This window comes from Phascolarctos cinereus, unplaced genomic scaffold, assembly GCF_003287225.1.
Source record: "Phascolarctos cinereus isolate Bilbo 61053 unplaced genomic scaffold, phaCin_HiC Scaffold_2;HRSCAF=192, whole genome shotgun sequence".
Lineage (NCBI taxonomy): Eukaryota > Metazoa > Chordata > Mammalia > Diprotodontia > Phascolarctidae > Phascolarctos > Phascolarctos cinereus.
The window spans coordinates 144,906,173-144,930,755 of NW_027555625.1; the positions used below are offsets into that span (position 1 = coordinate 144,906,173).

The 24,583-nt window shown below is 39.6% G+C and overlaps 1 protein-coding gene across 4 annotated transcripts in view; it reads right to left on the reverse strand.

The window, feature by feature from the left end:
• Window positions 1-24,583, reverse strand: part of EXTL3 (exostosin like glycosyltransferase 3) — a 144,242-nt gene that overhangs the window by 8,956 nt on the left and 110,703 nt on the right. For all 4 annotated transcript variants that reach the window (XM_020988794.2, XM_020988784.2, XM_020988777.2 and 1 more), the window contains 3 exons: window positions 13,456-13,583; window positions 10,525-10,669; window positions 1,886-2,014 (listed from right to left, as the gene is read on the reverse strand). In XM_020988794.2, coding sequence (XP_020844453.1) covers window positions 1,886-2,014; window positions 10,525-10,669; window positions 13,456-13,583 — 402 coding nt within the window. The remainder of the gene's footprint in view (window positions 1-1,885; window positions 2,015-10,524; window positions 10,670-13,455; window positions 13,584-24,583) is intronic.

Here is a 24,583-nt window from a genome sequence, read left to right on the forward strand (position 1 = left end):
TAAATTAGGGGCAAAAATCCAGACTGGAAAGTCCAGGATAGAAGAGGTCACAGGCTCCATAGTAGTGTAAAGCCTAACCTCAAAGACTTGACCTTTGGGAACTCTGAGGTAAGCGTGGCACTCTGGAAAGGAATAGTCAGAGCCAGCAGACTTGGCCTAGGCCTCATACACTGAACAGTGAGGCTGGGGCTTCCACAAACCAAAGCTTTTTACCGTCCACAAGACTGCCTGGGGCTCCAGCAGGCCACAGGCTCTGGCCAAACTGACTACAAACTCTAGAATTCACCAGCTACCACATGGCGAATGGGATGACCGCAGCCACCAAGAGCATCATCTGAATTTCAGTGGCCAGTGGCAAACTATAAGGCTAACAAGCTAATGCTTGGGGAAGCAGATATGATAGCCAGTAGAAGGAATAAGGTCCTGTTAAAAGGAGCAGCAATTGATACTACAGTTAGGTTGCATTAGAAGAAATTACTGAGGGCAGCTAGGTGGTGCAGTGGATAGAGCACCAGTCCTGGAGTCAGGAGAACCTGAATTCAAATCCGGCCACAGACTAAACTCTTACTAACTGTGTGACTCTGGACAAGTCACTTAACCCCAGTTGCCTCACCAAAAAAAGAAGAAGAAATTGCCCCACTCTCCCAATTTCTTAAAAGCAAAGTCAGTCACCCCATTTTGGGAAACGTATCACAGGCTACCAGCTCAAGCTTGATACCTCCACTCACTGCTCCCCATCTGAAATCTCTCAAAGCCTGGGTTTTACAGGACCCGTCAAACACCTGGGTTACCCCATTCTAGGCTGGCTCATCTATGGAGATCACAAGTTATTTTTTCCCCCAGGACTAAAACTGCAAAAAATTTAATGGGGCCTATTTAAAACCTACGTCTGTGCATACTCTGTGTTGGAAGCATGATATCTTCACCCTCTTTAGCAATGTTTTATGGTTAGAATGGAAGATGGTCTAAAAGAATGTGAAACGATGCAGGTGACTGGCTCCTAATGCCAGAACTGACAGAGTGAATGTGGAAGAGTTTAAAAAAATTGCTGTCGCTGCAGTTTGGGCATAATCTCCCCCCTCCCCTTCCTGCCCTTGTCCTCCAAGAACCTCTGACAATGTATCAGAACAACCAACAGGGAGAACTGAAGCACTGACAACCACTGCAGCCCGCGAAGGGTAAAGAGGCAGGAATCTGAGGGGACTTTAGGGCAGTGGAGAGAACACTGGGCGCAGTCAGGAGGAGGCAGGTTTAGATGCTCCCCACCCCTGACATTGACTAGCTCGGTGCCCCAGTCTAGAAAAGGGGATGATGATACCTGGACTGCCCACCATAAGGGGTCACTGCGAGGATCCAATTAGATAACACGTGGAGTGTGGGGCAAACTTCAAAAGCTCCATCACAAACATCAAATGTTCTTGTGCAGGGGGGAAAAAATCACGTACTTCTCAAAAGTGGTGAGGAAATAAAGGAAATGGGAAAAATCCCAGAGGAATCTGGCAATCGAGTAACAGGAAATACAAGGATATAGTCTTTCAAAGGAGTGCACATACTTGCCTCTCTGTGAAGTCAAGAAGAGGCAGATCCCTCAGAACATAGCAGATCAATGAAAACTTACCCGCCCATTCACACATAGCCCTAGCTTATTCTCCCTTCACTCAACATGGAATGAGAAGCCAACATTCTTCATAACTGGCCAAACAGAAATGACAACCAGCTGGGAGTGAGCGGTTTTTGCAAGACTGGACTGAACTATAAGGCCAAACTCTTTCAGCAACAAAACCAACACCAGGCCCAAGTTTCCTGACTTCCAAGACTGTGCTAAGGGGGATTTAGGAGGACTTCCCATACATCTGTCCTCTCATTCTTCTTCAGAATTCCTCACCTTAATGGGGGGTTTCCGGGTGATGTGAGAGACAAGGAAGTTCATGGCAATATCCTCACAGTTGATGTACTCATCCACCATGTCCCGGATGGCCTGAGGCATCACGTAGGAGTACAGGTAGGCATAATACTATCAGGGAACAAAACAAAGACCCCATAAGAGGCTATACAACATTTTAAGTTAGCACATCGTTTTTATGTACAGCAAAAATAACCAAGGTTCTCTACCTTCAAGAAACGTATTATCTATGTAGGGAAAGTATATACAAGAAAAGAACAAGCATTAAATAACAGTTCAAAAATTAGTCACGCACAGTTCTTTCAATACTCTCACGACATGGTTTACAGACCCTTCACCAGCCTTATTACCCTCCTCTAGATATGTCTCATTTTTGTTGATGTCACTAACAAAATATGGCATTTGGAACCCAACATGATGCTCTAAGCACAGCACTCTTAGTTTTGTGTGTGTGTCATGGACCTCCCCTCCCCCTTGGCATTCTGGTGAAACCTAAGGACTCTTTCTCAAAATGTTTTTTGGATGCATAAAACAAAATACATAGCACTATGAAGAAAAATAATTGTGTTGGAAAACAGTTATCTAAGATAAGTTCATCCAAGTTTATAGATCCCAGGTTATAACTCCCTGCTCTTACGTCTGATCAAAACAAAAGTTCAGCAAGACTACTGACTCCCTCTGATTTTTACAATATGCATTGATGCAATTTAATTCAACACACATTCAATAAGTACTTACTGTTGGCAAAGTACCATGTAAGATGAAGGGCATAGGAAATTGTGATAACAAGTTTAGACGGAGATTACTGAGACTGCAATATAGTACATGAAGACTGCATTAATTTTCTTTCACAATCCTATCACTTTTGTAATCAGCTAGCACTCCCAGGTAACTACAACTGTAGTAAACCAGATATTCCTTCCCAGCTCCCGTGCAGTCGACTCTTTGAACCTAAGTGCAAGTTCTAAACAAGTCAATGGCGGAGCTCAGGAAAGAATCTAGAACTTGGATTTCCTGTGTCTTCTACTTAACAAGAGCTTGAGTAAGTACTTTTCTATATAGCTACTACAGGCATTTCAGAATCAACATCCTGGGCTATCATCCACTTAGGTCATCTGCCTCTAATAGTAACTGGGATATGTTATGGGGAAGTATGGTCACCTTTCTCAATTCCAAGTTCAAAAGAGCAGGGAGGAATCCCAAAACAAGACATACTGCCTAGGAGCTAATTATAAACCTGGTATCTGTGAAGTTATCAAAACTTTTTTTAGAACCAATTTTCAATCTATACCATATCACCTTCAGATAACAAGTTCTGAAAGCAACGACTTGCTGCCAGAAGGCAGTAAACTCCGCTAGCTTTAAAATACTGGAATTAGGTGGACAACTCTGTGATCACCTTTTATGGACTATACAATTAGATCAAATCTCTTCCTGGCCTTCATCTTTCTGAGTTTTAAAAGTCCTAAACTTTAACATCTTTTTCATTGTGCTTCATTATGTGTGATTATTCATCATTTTGCCTATCCTTTTCTGGTTCATCTCTAGATTCCGAGAATTCTGCTCGAACTATGGTAACTTAAGAAATTGTGTGCAATTTTTGTAGCAGTGTAAGATTACAGCTGATGCCTGGTTTCTTATACCCTTTCTGATGATTTCACTGGCCTTTCTGGTCTTGGCAGCATACACTGGGCAAATTTCTTCAGAGAAGAGTCAATAATGACTCCAAGCCCTTTTCCTGAGTCACTGCTGTTAGCTTGGAGTGTCTCATCCCATAAAGATAACTCACGGTTTTTACATGCACAGCTCTTGCCCTACATGAAACTTATACGTCACTTCTCCACCCACTCCAAAAGCCTCACGGGATCTTCCTACACTTGCCCTTCATCATCTTGGTGTCTTCCAATGTCCCAGAAGACCTTCATGCAGAGTTTGCAAAAACACGAAGACTGTACTGTCCATTTTCTCTTTCACATCATTTATAAAATATGGAACAAATTGGCCCCAACAATATACAATTACACTTAGAAAGTGACTAAAACATTCATATCCTTTGACTTAGAAATCCTATAGCTACACATTTATTCCAAGGAGGTCACATATAGGAAAAAAAAACAAAAAACACATAAACAAAAACAGTAGCAGTAAAGAACTGGAAACAAAATAGATGCTCATTGACTGCAAGATGACAAAATAAATGACTGCGCATGGATTTAATGGAATATTACCATGCTATAAGAAACAACGAACATTTAATTTGCTTACTCAGTACCATGCCAATCAAACTATCAAAGAGTTACTTTATAGAGCCAGAAAAAATAATAACGAAATTCCTCTGGAAGAACAAAAAGTCAAGAATATCAAGGGAATCAATAAAAAATGTGAAACGGGCCTAGCAGAATCAGATCTCAAACTATACTACAAAGCAATAATCATTAAAACAATCTGCCACTGGCTAAGAAATAGAGTGATTGATCAATGAAGTAGATTAGGTACACAATATACAGAAGCAAATGAGCACAATAACCTAGTGTTTGATAAATCCAAAGATCCCAGCTATTGGGGCAAGAACTCACCATTTGAAAAAAACTGCTGGGAAAAGTGGAAAGCAGTGTGGCAGAATCTAGGCATAGTCCAACATCTCATACTGTATAACAAGATAAACTTAAAATGGGTACATGATTTGGACATACAGGGGGATATCATAAGCAAATTAGGGGAACATGGGAAAAATCACCTGTCATATCTACGGATAACATGACATGATCAAACAAGAGAAAGAGGATTACAGGGGGTAAAATAGATAACTTTTATTATATTAAAAGAACTCTGAGGTATTACCTCACATGCATCAGATTGGCTAACCTTTCAGAAAAAGAAAATAACAAATGCTGGAGGGAATGTGGGAAAATAGGTATGCTAATGCACTGTTGGTGGGGCTGTGAACTGGTCCTACCATTCTAGAGAAAAATTTGGACCTATGTTCAAAGGGCTATAAAAACTGTGCATACCCTTTGACCTAACAATACTGTTTTTAGGTTTGTACCCCAAAGAGATCAAAGAAATGGGAAAAATATATGTGGAAAAATATTTATAGCACCTACTTTTGTAACAGCAAAGAATTGGAAACTAAGGGGATGCCCATCATTTGGGAAATGGCTAAACAAGTTGTGGTATGTAAATGTGATAAAATACTGTTGTGCTCTAAGAAATGACAAAGGGGATGGTTTCAGAAAAATCTAGGAAAACTCGTATGAAATAATGCAAAGTGAAATGAGCAGAACTAGGAGAGCTTTGTAAAAAATAACAGCAATACTTCAATGATGATCAATTGTCAAAGACGCAGCTACTCTAATCAATACAACAATCCACAACAATTTCTTTTTTTCCCTTTTTTTAATATAAATTTATTTTTAGTTTTCAACATTCACTCCCACAAGTTTTTGAATTCCAAATTTTCACCCCATCTCCCCCTCCCCCCACTCCAAGATGGCATGCATTCTGAATACCCCTTCCCCTAGTCTGTCTTCTCTTCTATCTCTCTCCCCTTCTCTTATCCCCTTCCCCTTCTATTTTCCTGTAGGGCAGGATAAACTTCTGTACCCCATTTCCTGTATTTCTTATTTCCCAGTAGCATGTGAAAACATTTTTTTTAAACATATGTTTTTAAAACTTTAGGTTTCAAATTTTCTCTTCCTCCCTCCCCACCCACCCTCATTGAAAAGGCAAGCAACTCAATATAGGTTGTACACATCCAGTTATGTAAAACATGTCCATAGTAGACATGTTGTGAAAAACTAACTCTATTTCCCTTAATCCTATCCTGCCCTCCCATTTATTCTATTCTTTCTTTTGACCCTGTCCCTCCTCAGAAGTATTTACTTCTGATTACCCCTTTCCCAATCTGCCCTCCTCTCTATCATCCCCCTGCTCTCTTCCCCTTCTCCCCTATTTTCCTGTAGGGTAAGACAGATTTCCACCCAATTGAATGTGTATGTTATTCCCTCCTTAAGCCAAATCCTATGAGAATAAGATTCACTCATTCCCTCTCACCTTCCCCATTTCCCCTCCACTGTAAGAGACTTTTCTGGTTTTTTTGTGAGATAATTTACCCCATTCTACCTCTCCCTTTCTTCTTCTCCGAGTATAATCCTCTCTCATCCCTTAATTTTATTCTCCAGATATGACCCCTTAATCTTCAACTCACCCTGTGCCCTCTATCTATCTATCACTATAAATACATATAATTTTTTCCTCCAACTACCCTAATACTGACAAAGGTCTCATGAGTTACAAATATCATCTTTCCATGCAGGAATGTAAACAGTTCAATCTTAATAAGTCTCTTATGATTTCTCTTTCCTGTTTACCTCTTCATGTTCCACTGGAGTCCTGTATTTGAAAGTCAAATTTTCTATTCAGCTCTGGTCTTTTCATCAAGAATGCTTGAAAGTCCTCTATTTCACTGAATGACCATTTTTTCCCCTGAAGGATTATACTCAGTTTTGCTGGGTAGGTGATTCTTGGTTGTAATCCTATCTCCTTTGCCCTCTGGAATATTATATTCCATGCCCTTGGTCCTTTAATGTAGAAGCTGCTAAATCTTGTGTTATCCTGATTGTGTTTCCACAGTACTTGAACTGTTTCCTTCTGGCAGCTTGTAATATTTTCTCCTTGACCTGGGAACTCTGGAATTTGGCTACAATATTCCTAGGAGTTTTCCTTTGGGGATCTCTTTCAGGAGGAGATCTGTGGATTCTTTCAATTTCTATTTTGCCCTCTGGTTCTAAAATATCAGGGCAGTTTTCCTTGATAATTTCTTGAAAGATGATGTCTAGGCTCTTTTTTTGATCATGGCTTTCAGATAGTCCAATAATTTTTAAATTCTCTCTCCTGGATCTATTTTCCAGGTCAGTTGTTTTTCCAATGAGATATTTCACATTGTTTTCTAATTTTTCATTCTTTTGGATTTGTTCTACTGTGTCTTGATTTCTCATAAAGTCACTATCTTCCAATTGCTCTATTCTAATTTTTAAGGAAGTATTTTCTTCAGTCTTTTGGACTTCCTTTTCCATTTGGCCAATTTTCTTTTTAGGGCATTTTTCTCCTCATTGGCTTTTTGGACCTCTTTTGCCATTTGGGTTAGGCTATTTTTTAAGGTGTTATTTTCTTCAGTATTTTTTGGGTCTCCTTTAGCAAGCTGTTGACTTGTTTTTCATGATTTTCTTGCATCACTCTCATTTCTCTTCCCAGTTTTTCCTCTACTTCCCTTACTTGCTTCTCAAAATCCCTTTTGAGCTCTTCCAAGGCCTGGGACTGATTCATATTTTTCTTGGAGGCTTTGGATGTAGGAGCTTTGACTTTGTTGTCTTCTTCTGGTTGTATATTTTGATCTTCTTTTTCACCAAAGTAAGATAATATAGTCTGACTCTTTTTGCGCTGCTTGCTCATGATCCCAGCCAATTACGTGAGTTTTAAACTCCTTGTTAAGGTAAGAGTCTGCTTCCAATGTGGAGAATGTATTGTCCCAAGCTTCAGGGTTTGTGTAGCTGTTTTCAGAGATACTTGTAGGGACCTGTAAATTTTCAGTTCTTCCAAGGTGGTATGATAAGGGGTGAGGTGTTTACTCCTTTCCTGGCCTGTGAGCACAGGTATTCCTTTCTGTCCTGTAACTGTGGGGAGGGGTTCCTCTCCACAGCCACTCCAAGCTCCACCACGCCAGCGCTCTTCCTCACCCCAGCACTGCCGCCCAGAACTGTGACCCAGATCCAAACATGGGCAAAGCAAGAGATTCCTGCCTCAGCACTGGCAAAGAGATCCCTGCAGTCCCTCTCTGATCAGCCACTGGATTCCCCCTCAGTCTGTGGGCCGGAAGCTCGGGAAGCAGCTGCTCCCCCCAGGGCCTCACTCTTGGGGAATGGAGCTGAAACCCCACCTTCCTGTCTCAGCACAGACAGAAACAGACTTTTCCCACTGACCTTCTAAGTTGTCTTTTCATTGGTGGATTGAGGAGTCTGGAAACCACCACAGCTACCAGTGATTCAGTCCTCTGAGTCCTGCTCCAGGTTCCCTGCAGCCTGCACGCCCACACTGCGCTGCGCTGCGCTCCCAGCCCTGCGCGATACACCTTTCTGATCAATCATCCAGGTTGTCTTGGGCTGGAAATTTGTTTCACTCTGTCTTTTTGTGGGTTCTGCTGCTTTAGAATTTGTTTAGAGCCATTTTTTATGAGTATTTGGAGGGGTTTGGAGGAGAGCTCAAGCAAGTCACTGCTTTCACTCCGCCATCTTGGCTCCGCCCCAATTCACAACAATTTCAAAGGATGAAAATGCTGATGAAAAATACTATCCACCACTAGAGAAAGAAAACTCTGAATACAGATTGAAGCATTTTTTTCATTTTTTTTTGTTTGTTTTTTTTGCTTTTTTAGGCAATTGGGGTTAAGTGACTTGCCCAGGGTCAAGTGTTTGGTCTGAGGTCAGATTTGAATTCAGGTCATCCTGACTTTAGGGCTGGTCCTCTATCCCCTTCACAACCTAGCTGCCCCTCATTTTATTTTTCTTACTCCACCCACACACCCAAATGTGGAAATATTTTACATGGCTTCATATGTATATGGGTATCATACTTCTTGCCTTCCCAATGGATGAGGAAGGGGTCAATGGGAGGGAAAGAAATACGGAACAGAAAATAAATGTATTTTAAAAAAGAAACATTTCCATAAAAAATATAGAGAAGCATGGAAAGACTTGTGTGAACTGATGGATGGCAAAGTAAGCAGAAGCAAGAAAATGATATACACAATGACAACAAAGTATATGGAAAGGACAACTTCCACAAAAAATGAGACCTAAATACTGTGTAATTATAATGACCAAGCTTGACTCTGAAGAGGGGATAGAAGAACATACCTCCCTTCTTTGCAGATTTCTAAATTATCACAGGCATGGAAGACTGCATATTGCAGAATTTCACAGATATGTTGGCTAGCTTTGTTGATCTGCTATTCTTTTCTGTATTTTAATTCTTTTTATAAGAAAAGGCTTTTTGGGAGGGGGATATATATATATATTTGGAAATAAGGTGATAGTAAAAAAGGAAATAATGCATTCATTTTAGAAAAAATGAACACTGTACAATTATAATGATCCAGCTTGGCCCCAAAGAAGAGAGAAGAAAATAAAACTCCCTTTTTTTACAGAAGTGAAGGCCTAGGGTAGCAATGTATACACTGTGAGACCCAGTCAATGCACTGATTAGTTTTGCATGACTATTTTTTTCCCTTTCTTTCCCTTTTATTCTTTGTTATAAAAGATGGCTCTCTAGTGACGGGAGAGATATATTTAGAGATAAAAGCAATGTAAAAACAAAATACATCAATAAAAAAAATTTAAGTGGATTTCAATAACAATGCCTACTAGAAACTTCTCCATCTATATAAGTGCCTATTTATCCCCACCTTTTACTTTCTACCTATAAGTCAATATTCTGACAAAGTAATTCCATGCTATCTTTTTAAAAATAACTTTTGGCATGCAACTTTGTCAAAAAATTTTAGAGGTCTAATTAGGTAGTATTTGCTGGCTCCTCCTTGATCACTATTTAATTTTAGATGTAATTTCTCCTAAGGTTTTGTGTCCAATGATCCTATCATTTATTATGGATTCTACCAGCTTGCCTTATACAGAAGCAAACCTCCCTGGCTCTAAGGTTCTCAGGGATCCCTCTGGAACCCTCCTTGTATATGGGAGTCCATTAGTAATCATCTGTAAAATAAACAATTTAAACTCCTGGGTAAGTGCTACTTGGTTCCTAAAAATTTACCTACTTTTAGCCCCAATGATAAAAATTTCATTTCATTTCTCAGTCAAACAAAACAGCTTGTCTTCTAGCACCTTCCCTTTTCTTTTCTCAGTGTCTCTGACCTCCTAGGCATTGCTAGAGCTCAGCAATGTATCAACTAATCCTGTGTTAAAATGTCACTACCTAATGGCTTCCAGTGTTAAAACTTCCCATGTGTGTTTTCATTTTAACAAGGGAAAGTAAAAAGTCTTCAGGATCCAAAGGAGTTTTGAATAAGGGTCCCTTCCAGGAGCCTCTCAAATCATATCATACAAGTAACTATCACTTTATAATGTTATTCCTGTTTTCTGCTCTCAGTTCTTTTGATTTCTTATAACACAGTAATATTCCATTACATCCATATGTAGTCATTTATTTTATCATCTTGTAGTCAATGGACATCTACTTTGTTTCTAGTTCTTCACTACTACTGTTTTGGTTTACATGGGCTTTTTTTAAATTTCTAGATAGACTTTTTACATGTGATCATTCTGATTAAAATAGATAAAGTTCATTTCTAAGATGGGGGCATGAGGAGAATTAGTTCAGTAAAAATGTTCAACCCTGGGGCAGCTAGGTGGCGCAGTGGATAGAGCACCAATCCTGAAGTCAGGAGGACCTGAGTTCAAATCCAGCCTCAGTCCAAACACTTGACACTTACTAGCTGTGTGACCCTGGGCAAGTCACTTAACCCCAATTCCTTAAAAATAAAAAAAATGTTCAACCCTGCATAGACTGCTGACAGTTGGTCCCCCCTTCATCAATACACTTTTCCTTACCTTGTGAAAGAAGGCAGCACCTGTCAGCACCATGGATAGCTCACAGGAATAGTTGGAGTTATAGAGCCAGGACTGATGTGGGATGTCCCAAGCATGGTATCGCCCAGGGAAACCCACAATTCGATCTCGAGCTTCTCTCCACACCCTGTAAAAAAGGCCCGTACACATCAAAGTTCAATGCCTTGAGAGGTCCAGAAATATTTTAACCTTATTGCTTGTATAAAAGGCACACTACATATTTCACCCAATCTATGTTCTAAGTCTTGTATTCCCACCATCTTCTTTCTTAGCTTATTGAATTTATCCTGGTCTCTGACATCTGTCTCAAATTCATTCTGGAGAACAGAAAGAAATCTAACAGGTTAGAGAGGCTGCATAATACAGCAGAGAAAGAGCGCTGGCTCTAAAGTCAAGAGAGCTTGCATTCAAATCCCTCTTCTGACACTTGTGTGTGACCCTGGATCTGTTCCCTCATTTGTAAAATGAGGGGATTGGAGTTATTAACCTTTGAGGTTCTTTCCAGCTATAGAGATAGGAGTATTCATAAGTATATTCACTGAGAATGTTAACTAAATGCAAGGAAAAAAACTAAAAGCTTTTTTTTTTAGGGTCTTCCTGAGAAGCTGCTATGCCAATATGAGTCAGAAGCTGGACAGACCTACTTTTGGGAATGAGAGCTGAAGAAGCATGACTCCCACTTCTCAGGGATGTATTTGTTGTGGGATCAGGGAAAAGAACTGTGTAAAGTCACAGAATATCTGCCCAGGCTCTAAGTCATGTAGGAAAGAAAGCTTCTTGAATCAGATAGTCACAGAGCTATGGAAGAGCTGGTTTGTTTTTTGGGTTTGTTTGTTTGTTTGCCTTCAGCTCAGCGAGAAACTGTACCCTACGTGACAATTCATTAGGAAAAGAGTCATTACTATAGAAATGATAAATCAGAGACTCTCTGTTACCAGTTTTAGGGATGTTTTAAAATATTATACTAATTTTGAGGCAAGTTAGATCAAGGGAAGTTTGGTTTCTGGCACCAATTCTAGGATAGTGAAATGCTATATAGAGTTTCCTAAGAAGACCTGAATGACCTCTCTTCTCCACTGAAAAATGTGAATAATTAAGTCGATCAGACTGCCTTAATGTCCAGAACCATAAAGGTCATTCTTTTTCCTGTCAAGATTTGGCCACTTCGGTCCAGGGTTCAGACCCTAAAGTTAGAAAAAGGTCAACAGTAAAGGTTTTAACAATAACTTTATTACAGAGGCACATCCCATACTTCCTAGGTAGGATTCTGGCAGATTTGGGGGGCCATCGAATAGTGTAACAAAAAATAAAGCATATTCAATGAGGCTTTTCACCTCTTTAAAACACAAACCATAAGGAACCTGTAACTGAACCCTTAGAGGCAGCATCCCTAGAGCATATTCACTTCCTGCTTTAGGAGGAAAAGAATGATGAATCAGGGAGGCACATCAGTTTGAGTCATGGGCAAGTGGAGTGGGTTCTCCTATTCTAGTCGGAGTTAGGCCTTCAAAAGTTCCAGGCCCATAGGAGGTCACTAGAACTGGAACCAAGAAAAGAACTCCTGAGACCCACCTTCCAGCCCACAATCCCACATTATCCCTCAAGTTCACCCTATCCATAGACTTCCATATTTGCATTTTTTACAAAAGGTAATTCTTGTGGCCTTGGCTACACATGTTGAATTGTTAAGAGGCTGAGTTCAAGGGCAGTCCAAAGGATTCTCTTGCCAGGAGAACGTTTTTGGGGCATGCCAGCCATATAGTTAAAATGTGCCAATTGCTACTCTCTTATCTTCCGTTGGTTGCTTTGGATAGGAACATTACAGGAGACAGCTTTTTGAGAACAGAACATAGTTTGAATTGGAAAGCCAATTGGAATTTTAAAGAAAAAGGTGACAAAGGTCAGGAAAAAATTAATGCGGCCACAGCCAAGCTCAACTCCATGAGGGAGCTTAATATTAAGCCATAACTAACCAGACATAATTATGTGTTATCTAGTCAGCACCTTACAACCTGGGGCTCTGTTCCTAAACATCTCAATTCCTACAGTTGACTACAAGGTCAAAAGTTACACATGGAAACTTTGACTCCAATGTCACGTCAGAAGACTTTTAAAAATGCACTATCAATCTTTCTACAGACAGAAAAGACAATCAGTTGCCTAAATGGTTTATTCTTTTGGCTGAAGGAAGGCTGAAGGAAAGAAGAAAATCTGTCTTCAGTCCTGCTATACTACATCATGGGGTCATCACTCAAAGATATCATCTCCAAAGACAGAGGGCCACTATACTGAAAAAACAACATGCCTTCATTTTCCCACGCTGCATAAACATGGAAGGACGCTGCCCAAGCAAAGCTGGCTGGTTTCTGTCTTGGTACAGGATGGACACTTCACAGTATGGAAAGATTTATAAAATGGCTGGTGAAAGAATGAACACCTGCTTCAAAAAGATACTAAGAGGCAGCTAAGGGAAAAGTAGAAGGCCAATCTCTAAATTGAAAAAAACTTGATTTATCAATGAAATTCCTGGGCCACCTTTCCCCTTTAAGGATATCTATGAGCCAACATTTTATTATAACTCTCTACTTCCCCAGAGCCTTACAGAATAGGCTAAATAAATGTTTATTAAATGAGCAAATGATAAGTGATATAAACTCAGAAGGACTTGGAAAGTAGGAGGCCTAGAAGCTAGACAATCCCTCCAGGGAAGAAACTTCTGCACAGCAAAGAGCTGACCCTCTGAGGTCTCTCTGTAAATGAGGATGCACTTTTGAGCTGAGTGTCCAGGCTGTGGGACCTTATTTTAACCCTGAATATCTGTTCCATACCCTGGTGTGCCCCACGTCTTTCAGGGAGGGACCTGAAATTTTTGTCACATGCTCCTTGCTGCTCAAATGCCAACCAGCCCCTCACCGAAAGCCAAACATGATCTCATCGTGGCGGAGGTGAGCATCATCATCAATGGACAGGATGGCCTCAGTCTCAATTTCATTCCAGGGTAAGAAGCGATTGTTCAAGCTGTTCTTCTCAGTGCGGACCACCTGAAAGGAGGAAGGAGCAGGAAGCACTGTGATAAATATTGTCTGTGTAGCATACGGAACCAAGAAAAGCTTATGGCCAGAGGAAAACATGACCGAGGAAGAGCTAAACTTACTGCCATCTACACAAACTAATACACACAGTCTTAGGAAGAAAATTGCTCTTATAATTCAACAGTTTTGTAGAGTTTGATCGTTATGGCTGCAACCTCATTTTTACTGGCTAATCTGTTTCGTGAAGCAAGCCAGGGCATGCATTATTTTTATGCAACAGAAAAACAAAATCCAAAATCATTTAAGATGAAAGTAACGGAGTTCAGATTAGGAATTCTAGTTCTTGAGTAATTAGTCATAATGCTACCCAACTTAATTTGACAATCCTTAGGATTATTTTATCCCAAGATTAATCCCTAGGATATTTTAAAATAATTTCTAGCTGCAAATTAACTTTACATAGCCAGTGTCAAATTTGATATTCGGATTTTTCTTAACTTAGGACATCTTATATCCAATTTTGAAAGGTATTTCAGCATTGTTAATAGGGGCAGAATACTCCTAGTTAGGCATAGACCATTTAGTTACCTAGGATGACTCACTACGTGTATTAGGCACCTAATATGGAGTAAATAAATAGCTTCTGGAGTAGCAGCATAGTACTGCTATAGTAGTATGTTACTAGGGTAGTAGTATAAGGTTTAATTCTATAGATGAAATAAGTGTCAATAATTTGATGGAGCTTGCAGTGAGGCTTATAGTCCTGAAAGCAACCACTAACTAACCCACAAATAAATAGCTCAAGTTTATATAACATTTCATGGTTTACAAGGTGTTTTCCTTGGAATCCCTTTTGAGGTGTGCAGCACGAATATTCTTCTCATGTTTCAGACAAGAAGGCTATAGCTCAGAGACTTATACCACACCAGGGCTAGCAAGTGTTGGAGGGAGGACACCAATCCAGACCCTCTTTGTTCAAGACACTCTTATTACTATGATACGTTAAATGATGCAGCACGGCCAATCTCCTTCACCATCTCAATCACCTAGATGGCACCCTCTGGTTTTTATCTCTAACTACCTTATAGGCCTTGGTGACTACATGCCTATTCTAATTTTCCAAATGAGGCACTGCCCGCTGTCCTTGTTATGATAAGCTGACTCTGAATCTCAGCTGGGCTCATTACAACCCAACCAAATCACACAGTCAAGAGCCCACCCAGCTACTCCATCAACTTCTTCCCATTAGGTTTATTCCATTTCCATCCCAACCAAGCACACACAAGGAACTTCTTTTCAAGGACTGGTGTTCCTCAGCAAAACAAACAGTTTCTTAGATACTCAGAAAATCCCTCCAAGGACTAGGGCCTAAATGTCCCCCAAAATGTCTTAATTCCTCCCCATAAAACACGCACATCTTAGTTTGATGTACAAGATAAACCCATCATAAGACAGTTTATTGGTCATATGGATTCAGTTGTATTCAAGGCCCTATTAGCTCCTCTATTACATTTATTGCATACCCCAAAAGTCTATTATAATACAATCAATAGATTAGGTAGCAGTCCTATCCTGTATCTCCTGATGGTATTATGTGCAGTTCAATTATGAGATAATTCTAAGCAGTTGTGTAGCTCATTTTATCTTCACAAAACTTTATAATGAACCAATCAATCCAACTAGTTAGAAATCACATTATTCTGAAAACCTACAAACAAAAAGTTTTTCAAGTTCAATTCTCAATGCCTTAAGGTGCCATTTTATATTCAACACAACACCTTCAGTGAAGATAACTGACTGACTAACTGGTTTTGCTGGATTGCTCAAGTTTATTAGGCATTTAAAACATTAAGCTCTTTCTCCATAGCTATCTAGCCCTCCTCTCCCCCACCACCCAAAATGAAGCATCATTATAAAGCTTTCCCTATAATTGTTAACATCTGATTCTACACATATGCCTGAACTAGACAAAAATAAAATTGAAGAAAATTAAAAGATGGTTGACTTGATTATTCACATGTGGATCATCCATGATGTATGCTCTAACCTTGTGAAATGTCTACAGCACTTTTAATAGTCTAGGCTGGCTTCTCTCTGTCACCAGCACGCCTTCTGGGCTATCTATGTTGCTCATTAGTTGGTATCTGCTAAAAGAGGAATAGAGAGGATTAGCTCACAGAAGGCTAGGATGCAAAAGAAAGGGCTCTATTCTTGCTCAGGAAGCATGCCAAGAACCAGCCTGGCACTAGCTGAAAATCTCTCCCAGCTAACACATTACCCAAACACATATGGATGAGGTCAAGATCCAAAAGCGGCCTTTCTCTGATTACATCTTTTTCAACAACGGCATTTGAAGGACAGCTGAATTATTGCTGAAAGGTGTAGTGCTGAGTGCTTAAGACTGTTCACTGTCTGATGTGCTCCAAATTCTTGGTAGCAATAAAACCGAAGCATTTCAAAGGGGCACCCAACCAATTCAAGTGGTTGACCAATTGCCTAAGGAATGGGGACACTTGCAAGAAACTGAGATCATCTCAACAACCTCATAGCAACCAAATGTCTCATTAATGTAAAAAACAAACAGAAGTCTCCATGACATGATCTACTAGTCTTCAATAAAAGGTGAAATGACACCAAGTTTAGTTCCATGGGGACAGGCAAAATGTGGCCAATGCCCTGTACTTCTTTGTGACTCAAAAAAAATTAATAAATAAAGGACATCAGAGACATCTACTCTAAGATACAAAGTTCAAACATGCAATTAATGCTAGAATACAAAGGCTGAGGAGATCCAGGATTACTCAGGGCAATACCAAAGCAGAGATTTCTTTGGAGCCTTCAAAGTCATATGTGGGCATCTCCACAACATCTCTAAGGAATGCTTATGATAGGTACCGCCCTCCCACCATTCATAGGTAAAGAGAGCAAAATTCAGTGGAGATGGAAGAACATCAATAAAACCGTTCTTAACAGAGTTTTAACTCTTCAGCATGAAGACTTGAAAAGAACTGTTGTCTGAAGCCCAATTCCTTGACAAAATCTTTGTAATGAGAGACTCTGTAATGACAGCCTAAGGCTCAGGTCCAGGCTAAGGTACCATGAGAAAGAAGACCTGGTGTCAGGGCACTCCCCATAATTATGAAGTTCAAATTGAGCCCCAGACACTTATTAGCTGGGTGACCCTAGGCAAGTCACTTAACCTCCAACTGCCTCAGTTTCCTCAACTATAAATAATAATAGGGATAACAATAACTCCTACCTCCCTGGGTTGTTGTAAGGATCAAATGGGATAGTATCTGTAGAATGCTTAGCAGAGTAACTGGCATATAGTAAGTACTATGTATTACTTTCCACACCCCCACCTCCTGACAGTTCAGTGAATCAAAGAAGAATATACAGTACCTACACATATAGTCACAGGTTCTGGAACAAGAAGTCTTCTAAATACAGATCTTAGTCACCTGATGGAAATAAAGGGTTATGGTTCTGTTCTGGCAACACAGGGCAGAAATCTACATAGTTCTAGAGACAGGATGCTTCAAAATTCCATCCTTGACATGAGCTAAGATCAGAGCTCCACTCTCAAAGGACCAGTCCTAAAGGTGCTGGGGCAGTGGGCTTGGTGCTACTAGATGGCCTCACCTGCCTGTGTGCATGGTGGCAGACTTTTGCACTGAGATGGCAGATCAGATGCAGCCTGTGAACAGGCTTTTCAACCATGTAATATTTGAAAATACGTTTCAAAAAATCCATAAGATTACAAAAGAAACTAATTATATTGAAATAGCAAACTATTAAAAACTGTAAGAATATACACGCATGCCAAATGTCTTTTTCAATGATTTGTAATATATGTTTTATGACTGGAAACTTTTTTATACAAGACACTCCAATAAATGTTTTGATTTTTTTAAAAAATATATTAAAAACTGTAAAAAGAAGTTCACATATCCCAAGTTAAGAATTCTTGTCTCAGAAGTCAAATACTAGAAGAAATACTGATAAACTGGGAATTCTAGGTAGTTGGGCTCTAGTTAATTGAAGTTTTAAATGGTAAAACATTATTTATCTTTGTATTGTTGCTTAAATGTCTACATGCTCTTATCTTATCATCCTAGCTAGACTGTTAACTCCTTGAGGACAAAGACTGTACCTTACACTTACTTCCCTGCATCCCCCATAGTACCTTGCACAAAGAAACACTATCTTTAAGATAGAAAAAAAAAAACCCTCAGCATCATCTCATAATTATATAGCACTTTAAAGTTTTGCAAAGTGCTTTCTTCATAACCATCCTATGAGGTAGGTAGTACAAATATAATTATCCCAATTTTACCAAAGATGAAAATCAATCAAATATTCCTTAAGCATCTACTGCATGCCAGAGACAGTACCAAGCATCTTTGTTCCAGACTTAAGTGGCCTATATTGCCAGAACAAAACTGCAACCCTTTACCACCACCACCAGGTGACCAGGATCTGAATGGGGAAGCCCTCTTGTTCCAGAACCTATGGCTATGTATGTAGGCTCTGGGGACACCAAGATAAAAGCAAAAAAAAAAAAAGTCCCTGTTCTCAAGACACAGTCTATGAGGGTAAAACAGGAGCACAGATACAATAGATACAAAATAAAGTAATAGGGGAGGGGCAGGGTCACTAAGAACTGGGAGAATGAGGAAAGACATGAGGAAGGAGGTGACAGCCAGGGGATCCAAGAAAGATGAGGAGTGAGAACATTTGAGACTGTGCAGATGCAGGAGATGGCACACTGTGTATGGGTAACACCAAAGAGGTCAGACTGGCTGAAGTGGAGAGGATATGAAGTGGAGCAATGCATAATCAGTCTGGTAATAGAAGCTGCAGCCATATTGGAAAGGGCTTTAAACACCAAATAGAGAAATTTATATTTTTTCATAGGCAACAGAGAGCCAATGAAACTTCCTGAGCAGGGGAATGACATGGTCAGATTTGTGCTTGAGGAATATTAATTTGTGAACAACAGATTGTGGGGGAGAAGCTCGATGCAGGAACATTATGGCTGTAGACCAGATGAGGAATGTTGAGGACTTGGACAAGGGTGATTGCGGTGTGATTGGAGAGAAATGAAGAGATGGATTTGAAACCTCATCCATAGGAGTATTTCCCTGCAACAATGAAGATTGCAATCCATCTATGCCTTCAATGTGCTAGAGGCCTTCCTCAAGGTCTCTTAACATTCTATGAATGTTAAATGCAAAGATGTCACCCCTTGCCCTCTCAGACCAGCCCTGCCTGCTTTTCACATCCTGGGATGATCTCTTGTACACTATTTTTATCATATAATCACTCATGGTAATATACACCAGTCTACATGTTCCCACCATGTGGCTCTCTCTTGCTCTTCATGTACCTAACAGTTTTGATTATTCAGAGATGGTGGCACTTCATATTCCATAGCCAAACAGTATCACTGGAAAAATATAGATGGTAAAAGTGTGTGTGTGTGTGTGTGTGTGTGTGTGTGTGTGTGTGTGTGTGTGTGTGTATAGAGTATTAGGTTGATCTCTTCTGAGTGTTTATGAATCTCACTGAGGGGAATTTCTAGTATTCTAAGACTTGCAATCAGCACAAAGTCACCTGCAAACTAAAGCATCTGGGAGACCCTACAATCTCTAGGAAATCCCTGGTCCACTTGAATTCTGTAGAGTGCATGAATCTTTGGTGAACATCTCCATCTTTTATGCCTCCCTAGATATCAATAGTCAGATAATTGCTGAACAAAGTAATTTCTGCAGATGGAACTATCAAGTAATCTTTTGTGAGCCCAAGGCTGAGCGGGTGCCTTGGCCCTGGTCACACAGCTAGCAAGCGACAAGACATGAATGAACGGAGGCATCTCCCACTCCAAGTCCAGTTCTCTTTCCACCACATCATGCCGCTACTATTCGACTAATTACTATAAATAAGAATACAGGGAACAAGCTGCTACAGAAAATCAGATAATCATTTCAAAGCCAATGTAAATAATGTTTTAATTATCTGTTGTATCGAGGCTTCTAAGTACCCAGTGCCTGCCAGGGCTACATGCTTATTTCTTTAAAATAGTCAATTGTAGGCCTGGGTGTGGGAGGGTAAAATTGGCCAAGGCTGGGGTGGTGAAAGGTCAGGCTGCAGCTGTCCATACAGCTGCTCCCTTCAGGGGAGAAAGAGGAGAAAAACAGCTACATTTCTTACTATCACAGTATAAAAACAAGTCTGTTAAAAGCAATTTGGTGGGACCGCTTTGTGAGCCATTAAGAAATGAAAATTAGGCTGGATTTCATCCATGGACTATAGATTGCTTAATTCTTCATTAAAGGGTGGAACAGCCACAAGATATTGGAATTCAGCATTATCTTCAGGAAAGGGAATAAGCAATTCAACCGCAAAAGCAAAAGCAAAGTACAGAACATCTAAAGTGAACACAATGGCTGGGGCTACTGATTCAATTAGGGTTCCTATGGAGAGAAAAAAAAAGTTCACTAAAGTTCCTCTTAGCTTTATAAATTTATAGAGCAACTACATGATGCAAAAGATAAATAAGACAATTCCTGCTATAGAGGAACTTATCATTTCAGTAAACTAACAGGATGCATTCTGAGCCATAACTGTCAGGCTGCTTTTTCCTGCTTAGGACACGACTAGAAAATATCGAGCAGGGGCAACTAAAATTACAACCACCACCACCACCTACCACTAAATTGGCCCTGAAAGAGTTAATGTGGCAACCTAAAATAAGATTCGGAGTTAGGAAAGCAGATATAAACTAATTGTGTGTGTGTGTGTGTGTGTGTACATACATACATACAAACATATATATATATATATACACACACACACACATATATATATATATATATATATGAAATTTTCCCCAATTACATATTAAAACAATTTTAAACTTTTTTTTTAGTTTTGAGTTCCAAATTCTATCCCTCCCTCCATTCTTCCCCTCCGCCCCTCCTGAGAGGGTAAGCAATCAGATACAGGTTTCAACCAATGAAAAGTATAGGTTACACCGCTGGGTTGTGTAACAGATAAAGCACCCTGGACTTTGAGTCAGAAGACCTGAGTATGAATTGCCCCTCAGACGGGCAGGTGTATGACCCTGGCCACATTACATAACCTCTCTCTGCCATAGTCTCCTCACCAATAAAGTAGGGATGCCATCACCTACCTCACAGGGCTGTTGTGGGTGAGTACTCTATGTAAAGCACTTTGGATACAAAGTGCTATATAAATGTTATCTTATTATTATTATCCTAAGAATATGGAGATAAAAACAAAAAGTGCAAAGACAGAAAAGATTTTCCTGAAAATGTGTCCTAAAACTACGATTCAGAAGTCTTTAGTGGGTTAGATACAAATGCTGCTCATTAATCACTTGCTCATAGAGAGAACCGGTCCAGAAGGACAAAGTTGCTCAATAATTCTTTTTTTTAAGGATATGCAAATTAACAAATAAGAATAGGTTCTTCAGTTACATCTGACTCTCTGTGACCCCATTTGGGGTTTTCTTGGCAAAGATATTGAGTGGTTTGCCATTTCCTTCTCCAGTTCATTTTATATATGAGGAAACTGATGCAAACAGGGTTAAATGACTTGTCCAAGGTCACACAGCTAGTAATAAGTGTCTGAGGCCAGATTTGAATTCAAGAGGAGGAGTCTTTCTGACCCTAGGCCCAGCACTCCATACACTGAGCCACCTACATTACTAATATCTAACACTACTGGATACATCATCATTCTCCCACTGTTGAAAAAAAGTCTGCTGTCTATATATAGTCAACTCTGGAAATAAATACAGCAATTTGGAAATTTTTTCCCCTAGCTCTATTCACCCTCCCTAAGATCACAGTAATAATGTATTAGTGCCAAGCACATAGTAGGCACTTAATAAATATTTACTAAATGAATGGGCAACATTCAATAATAGCTAAAAAAAAACCAAACTCCACTACTGTTCAGATTGAATGGTTGGTAGATCATATTTTTCTATTTAAAAATAAATGTTACTCATTTTCGAAATTATACCAAAATTTCTATTTACCTGTGACCAGATCTTCAAAACAAGTAGAATTTCTTTCACAAGTATGTTATACAGCAACCTACAAAAGCATAATGAACTACCTTTTATTTGTAGCAAATCCCCAAGTGTGTAACCCTACCCTTCACAACCAGATGCAAGCCAGGCCCCAGGCTCATTTATCTTTCTCCACTGGTAGATAAGTCAAGACAACACAAACAAGGAAGATTCTGCTGCTAATCTAAGATTCTATAATATAACCAAAAGAAGATGGAAAGATTCTCTGCAGGTCACGGATTATATTGGTGGCTCAAAGTGACTTATGACTCTAGGCTTTTAAAAAAACATTTCTATGAAAGGAAGACTAATGGTGCACATGGCTGGATCAGAAACAGAACTGGGGCTAGGAAGACACATCCCAGAGGAAATGAGGCATTGTGTCATCAATATAGCTACCGTAACAGAATTCATCACAACAATGACTTTCAAGAAGCATCAGCATAAACTCACTTTTGATGCTATGCATGTAGAAGATATTTTAAAGTTTTGATCTTTGAAAATTCCTACTGTCCATATGCAATAAGCCCACTAGCAATCATTAAATAATTTCCAAATCAATAAATCCATTTTGTTTGCCTGCCTACAAGTTATTAGATACCACTCACTCAATCTTTTTACAGATTTAAAACTGAGGTCTAGAGGCCCCAATTCTATAAATGCTGTAAAACATAGCAAGAAACCCCACAGGTGTGGGGAACCTGTGGCCCTCTAGGTCCTCAAGTTCAGCCCTTTGACTGAATCCAAACTTCACAGAACAAATCCCCTTCATAAAAGGATTTGTTCTATAAACGTGGACTCATTCAGAAGGCCACCCCCAAGAACCTAGAAGGCCACAGGTTCCCCAGCCCTGCCCCAGTATCATAACTTCTTCACTAAATTATAGCCCACTACTTAGAAACAAAGAATTATAGGAATAGAATGAACATCAAAATACATCAAAAGAAACCTCTTTTCTTTTGATCCAGGTTTAACCTCATAGTAAGGCCCATGGCCTCTCAATTCTAAATTAGTTACTCTCATTTCTTCTTGAAGTATTTTGGTGAGAGAAATGGGAAATCACCTGGCCTTGGATAAACAAAGGAATTACAATTTTCAGGAGTTCTGAGTTATCTTAACCATTATTTTAAATTCAGTCAAAAGGACTAACCGAATTGCCTGGAAAGCAATGAAGCTCTCACCGTCTTATGACATAAAAGCAACTCAAGCCTGGATATTATTGCTGATGATGATGGAGCTGGATTTGGGTAACTATTTAATCAGCTCTTAATTCCCGCTGCTCTTCTCTATTTCCACTACTAACACCCCAGTGTATCAAATCACAACCACCCCAGACTATTGTGACTGTCCTCTCACCTTGACTCTCTCCTCCTTCCAACCTGATCTTCACACCAATGTCAGAACAATCTTCCAGGGCAGAGATCTACTTTGCATGTTGTTTCTCTACTCAAAAATCTTTAGTGGTTCAACAATATTTATTCAATAAAGTTAAAACTCTTTTGTCTTATATCGTTCAATGATCAACTATGATAGACTTAGCTCTTCTCAGCAGTACAACGATCCAAGACAATTCCAAAAAACTTATGATGGAAAATGCTATCCACATCCAGAGAAAGAACAATGGAGTCTGAATGCAGATCGAAGCATACTATTTTCACTTTTTAAAAAATTTTTTCTTTCTCGTGGTTTTTCCCTTTTGTTCTGATTCTTCTTTCACAACATGACTTAATGTAGAAATGTGATTAATATGATTGTACAGTAGGAGAAAAATTTGGAACTCAAAATTCTATAAAAGTGAATGTTGAAAAAATAAATAAGACCTCAAATAAAAAAAAAAAAAGAAACTCTTTTGTCTTGAATTCAAGGCCCTCTGGAGTCTGGCATTTGCCCTCCCTTTCCAGCTTTATCTCAAATTACTTTCCTCCATTCACTCAAATGTTCAAACCTAAATGGTCTTCTCTGTCTCTGACCTTGCTTCATTAAGTACTACTCCCCTTTCCTCACTCAACAGTTCAGTCAAGCTGGCTTTCTCTCTGTTCCTCACACACAAGGCATACCCCATCTCCCACGGTTCAAACGCAGTCTCTCTTCACCTGGACCATCTCACAGAATTCCACACTTCCTACAAGACTCTACTGAAGCACAAGGCTCGGGCCTTTCCTGACTCTCACCACCTGGCAGCTCCTCTTCTTAGCAACCTTGTGTTGGGTTTGTATTCATTCTGTATACAATTAACAGTATACGTGTCATCTTCCATAGTAGAATTCAAGTTGTCTGAGGCTTTCACTTTTGCCACTGTATCCCTAGCACCTGACATATAGGAAACAGCTAATAAATATTTGACCAATTTGCTAATAGTTTTCCTACCTAAGCTCACACTGTTCCTCCTGCCAAGAAAACCCAGTCTCCCTTTTTAACCTACTGATTTCCTACTCATGCATAAAAAGCCCACCTCCTCTATGGAGCCTTCCCCGATCTTCCCTGGTCAATAGCAACCTTTCTCCTTAACTTCCTTCATTAAGCACTGTTTTGCATCCCTAACACACTAATCAAGTAACATTAAAAATTATAGTTGGTTGTCTTTGGTACTGTTTTATCCCCCCTATATTATAAGCTCCATGAAGGTAAGGACCACATCTCATCTAGACTCTGTATCTCCCTCATTGCCTAGAACTGTGCTTTGTACAAAATAGGCCATTAATAAGTGATTCTCGAATTAAATCTATTTACATTCTAGACCAAAAGTCATATAGATGTAAGATTGTGCCCCTTTTATGTACAGCCTTTTGCTAATGGTTAAGTTTATAATAAAAGGAAAAAAAATTAAATTATTAAGAGGAAAAAAATGTCTCTAAGATACCTTTCACTTCTTGGAAAGGGGCTCTAAAGTCCTGGACCTTGGGTGTGG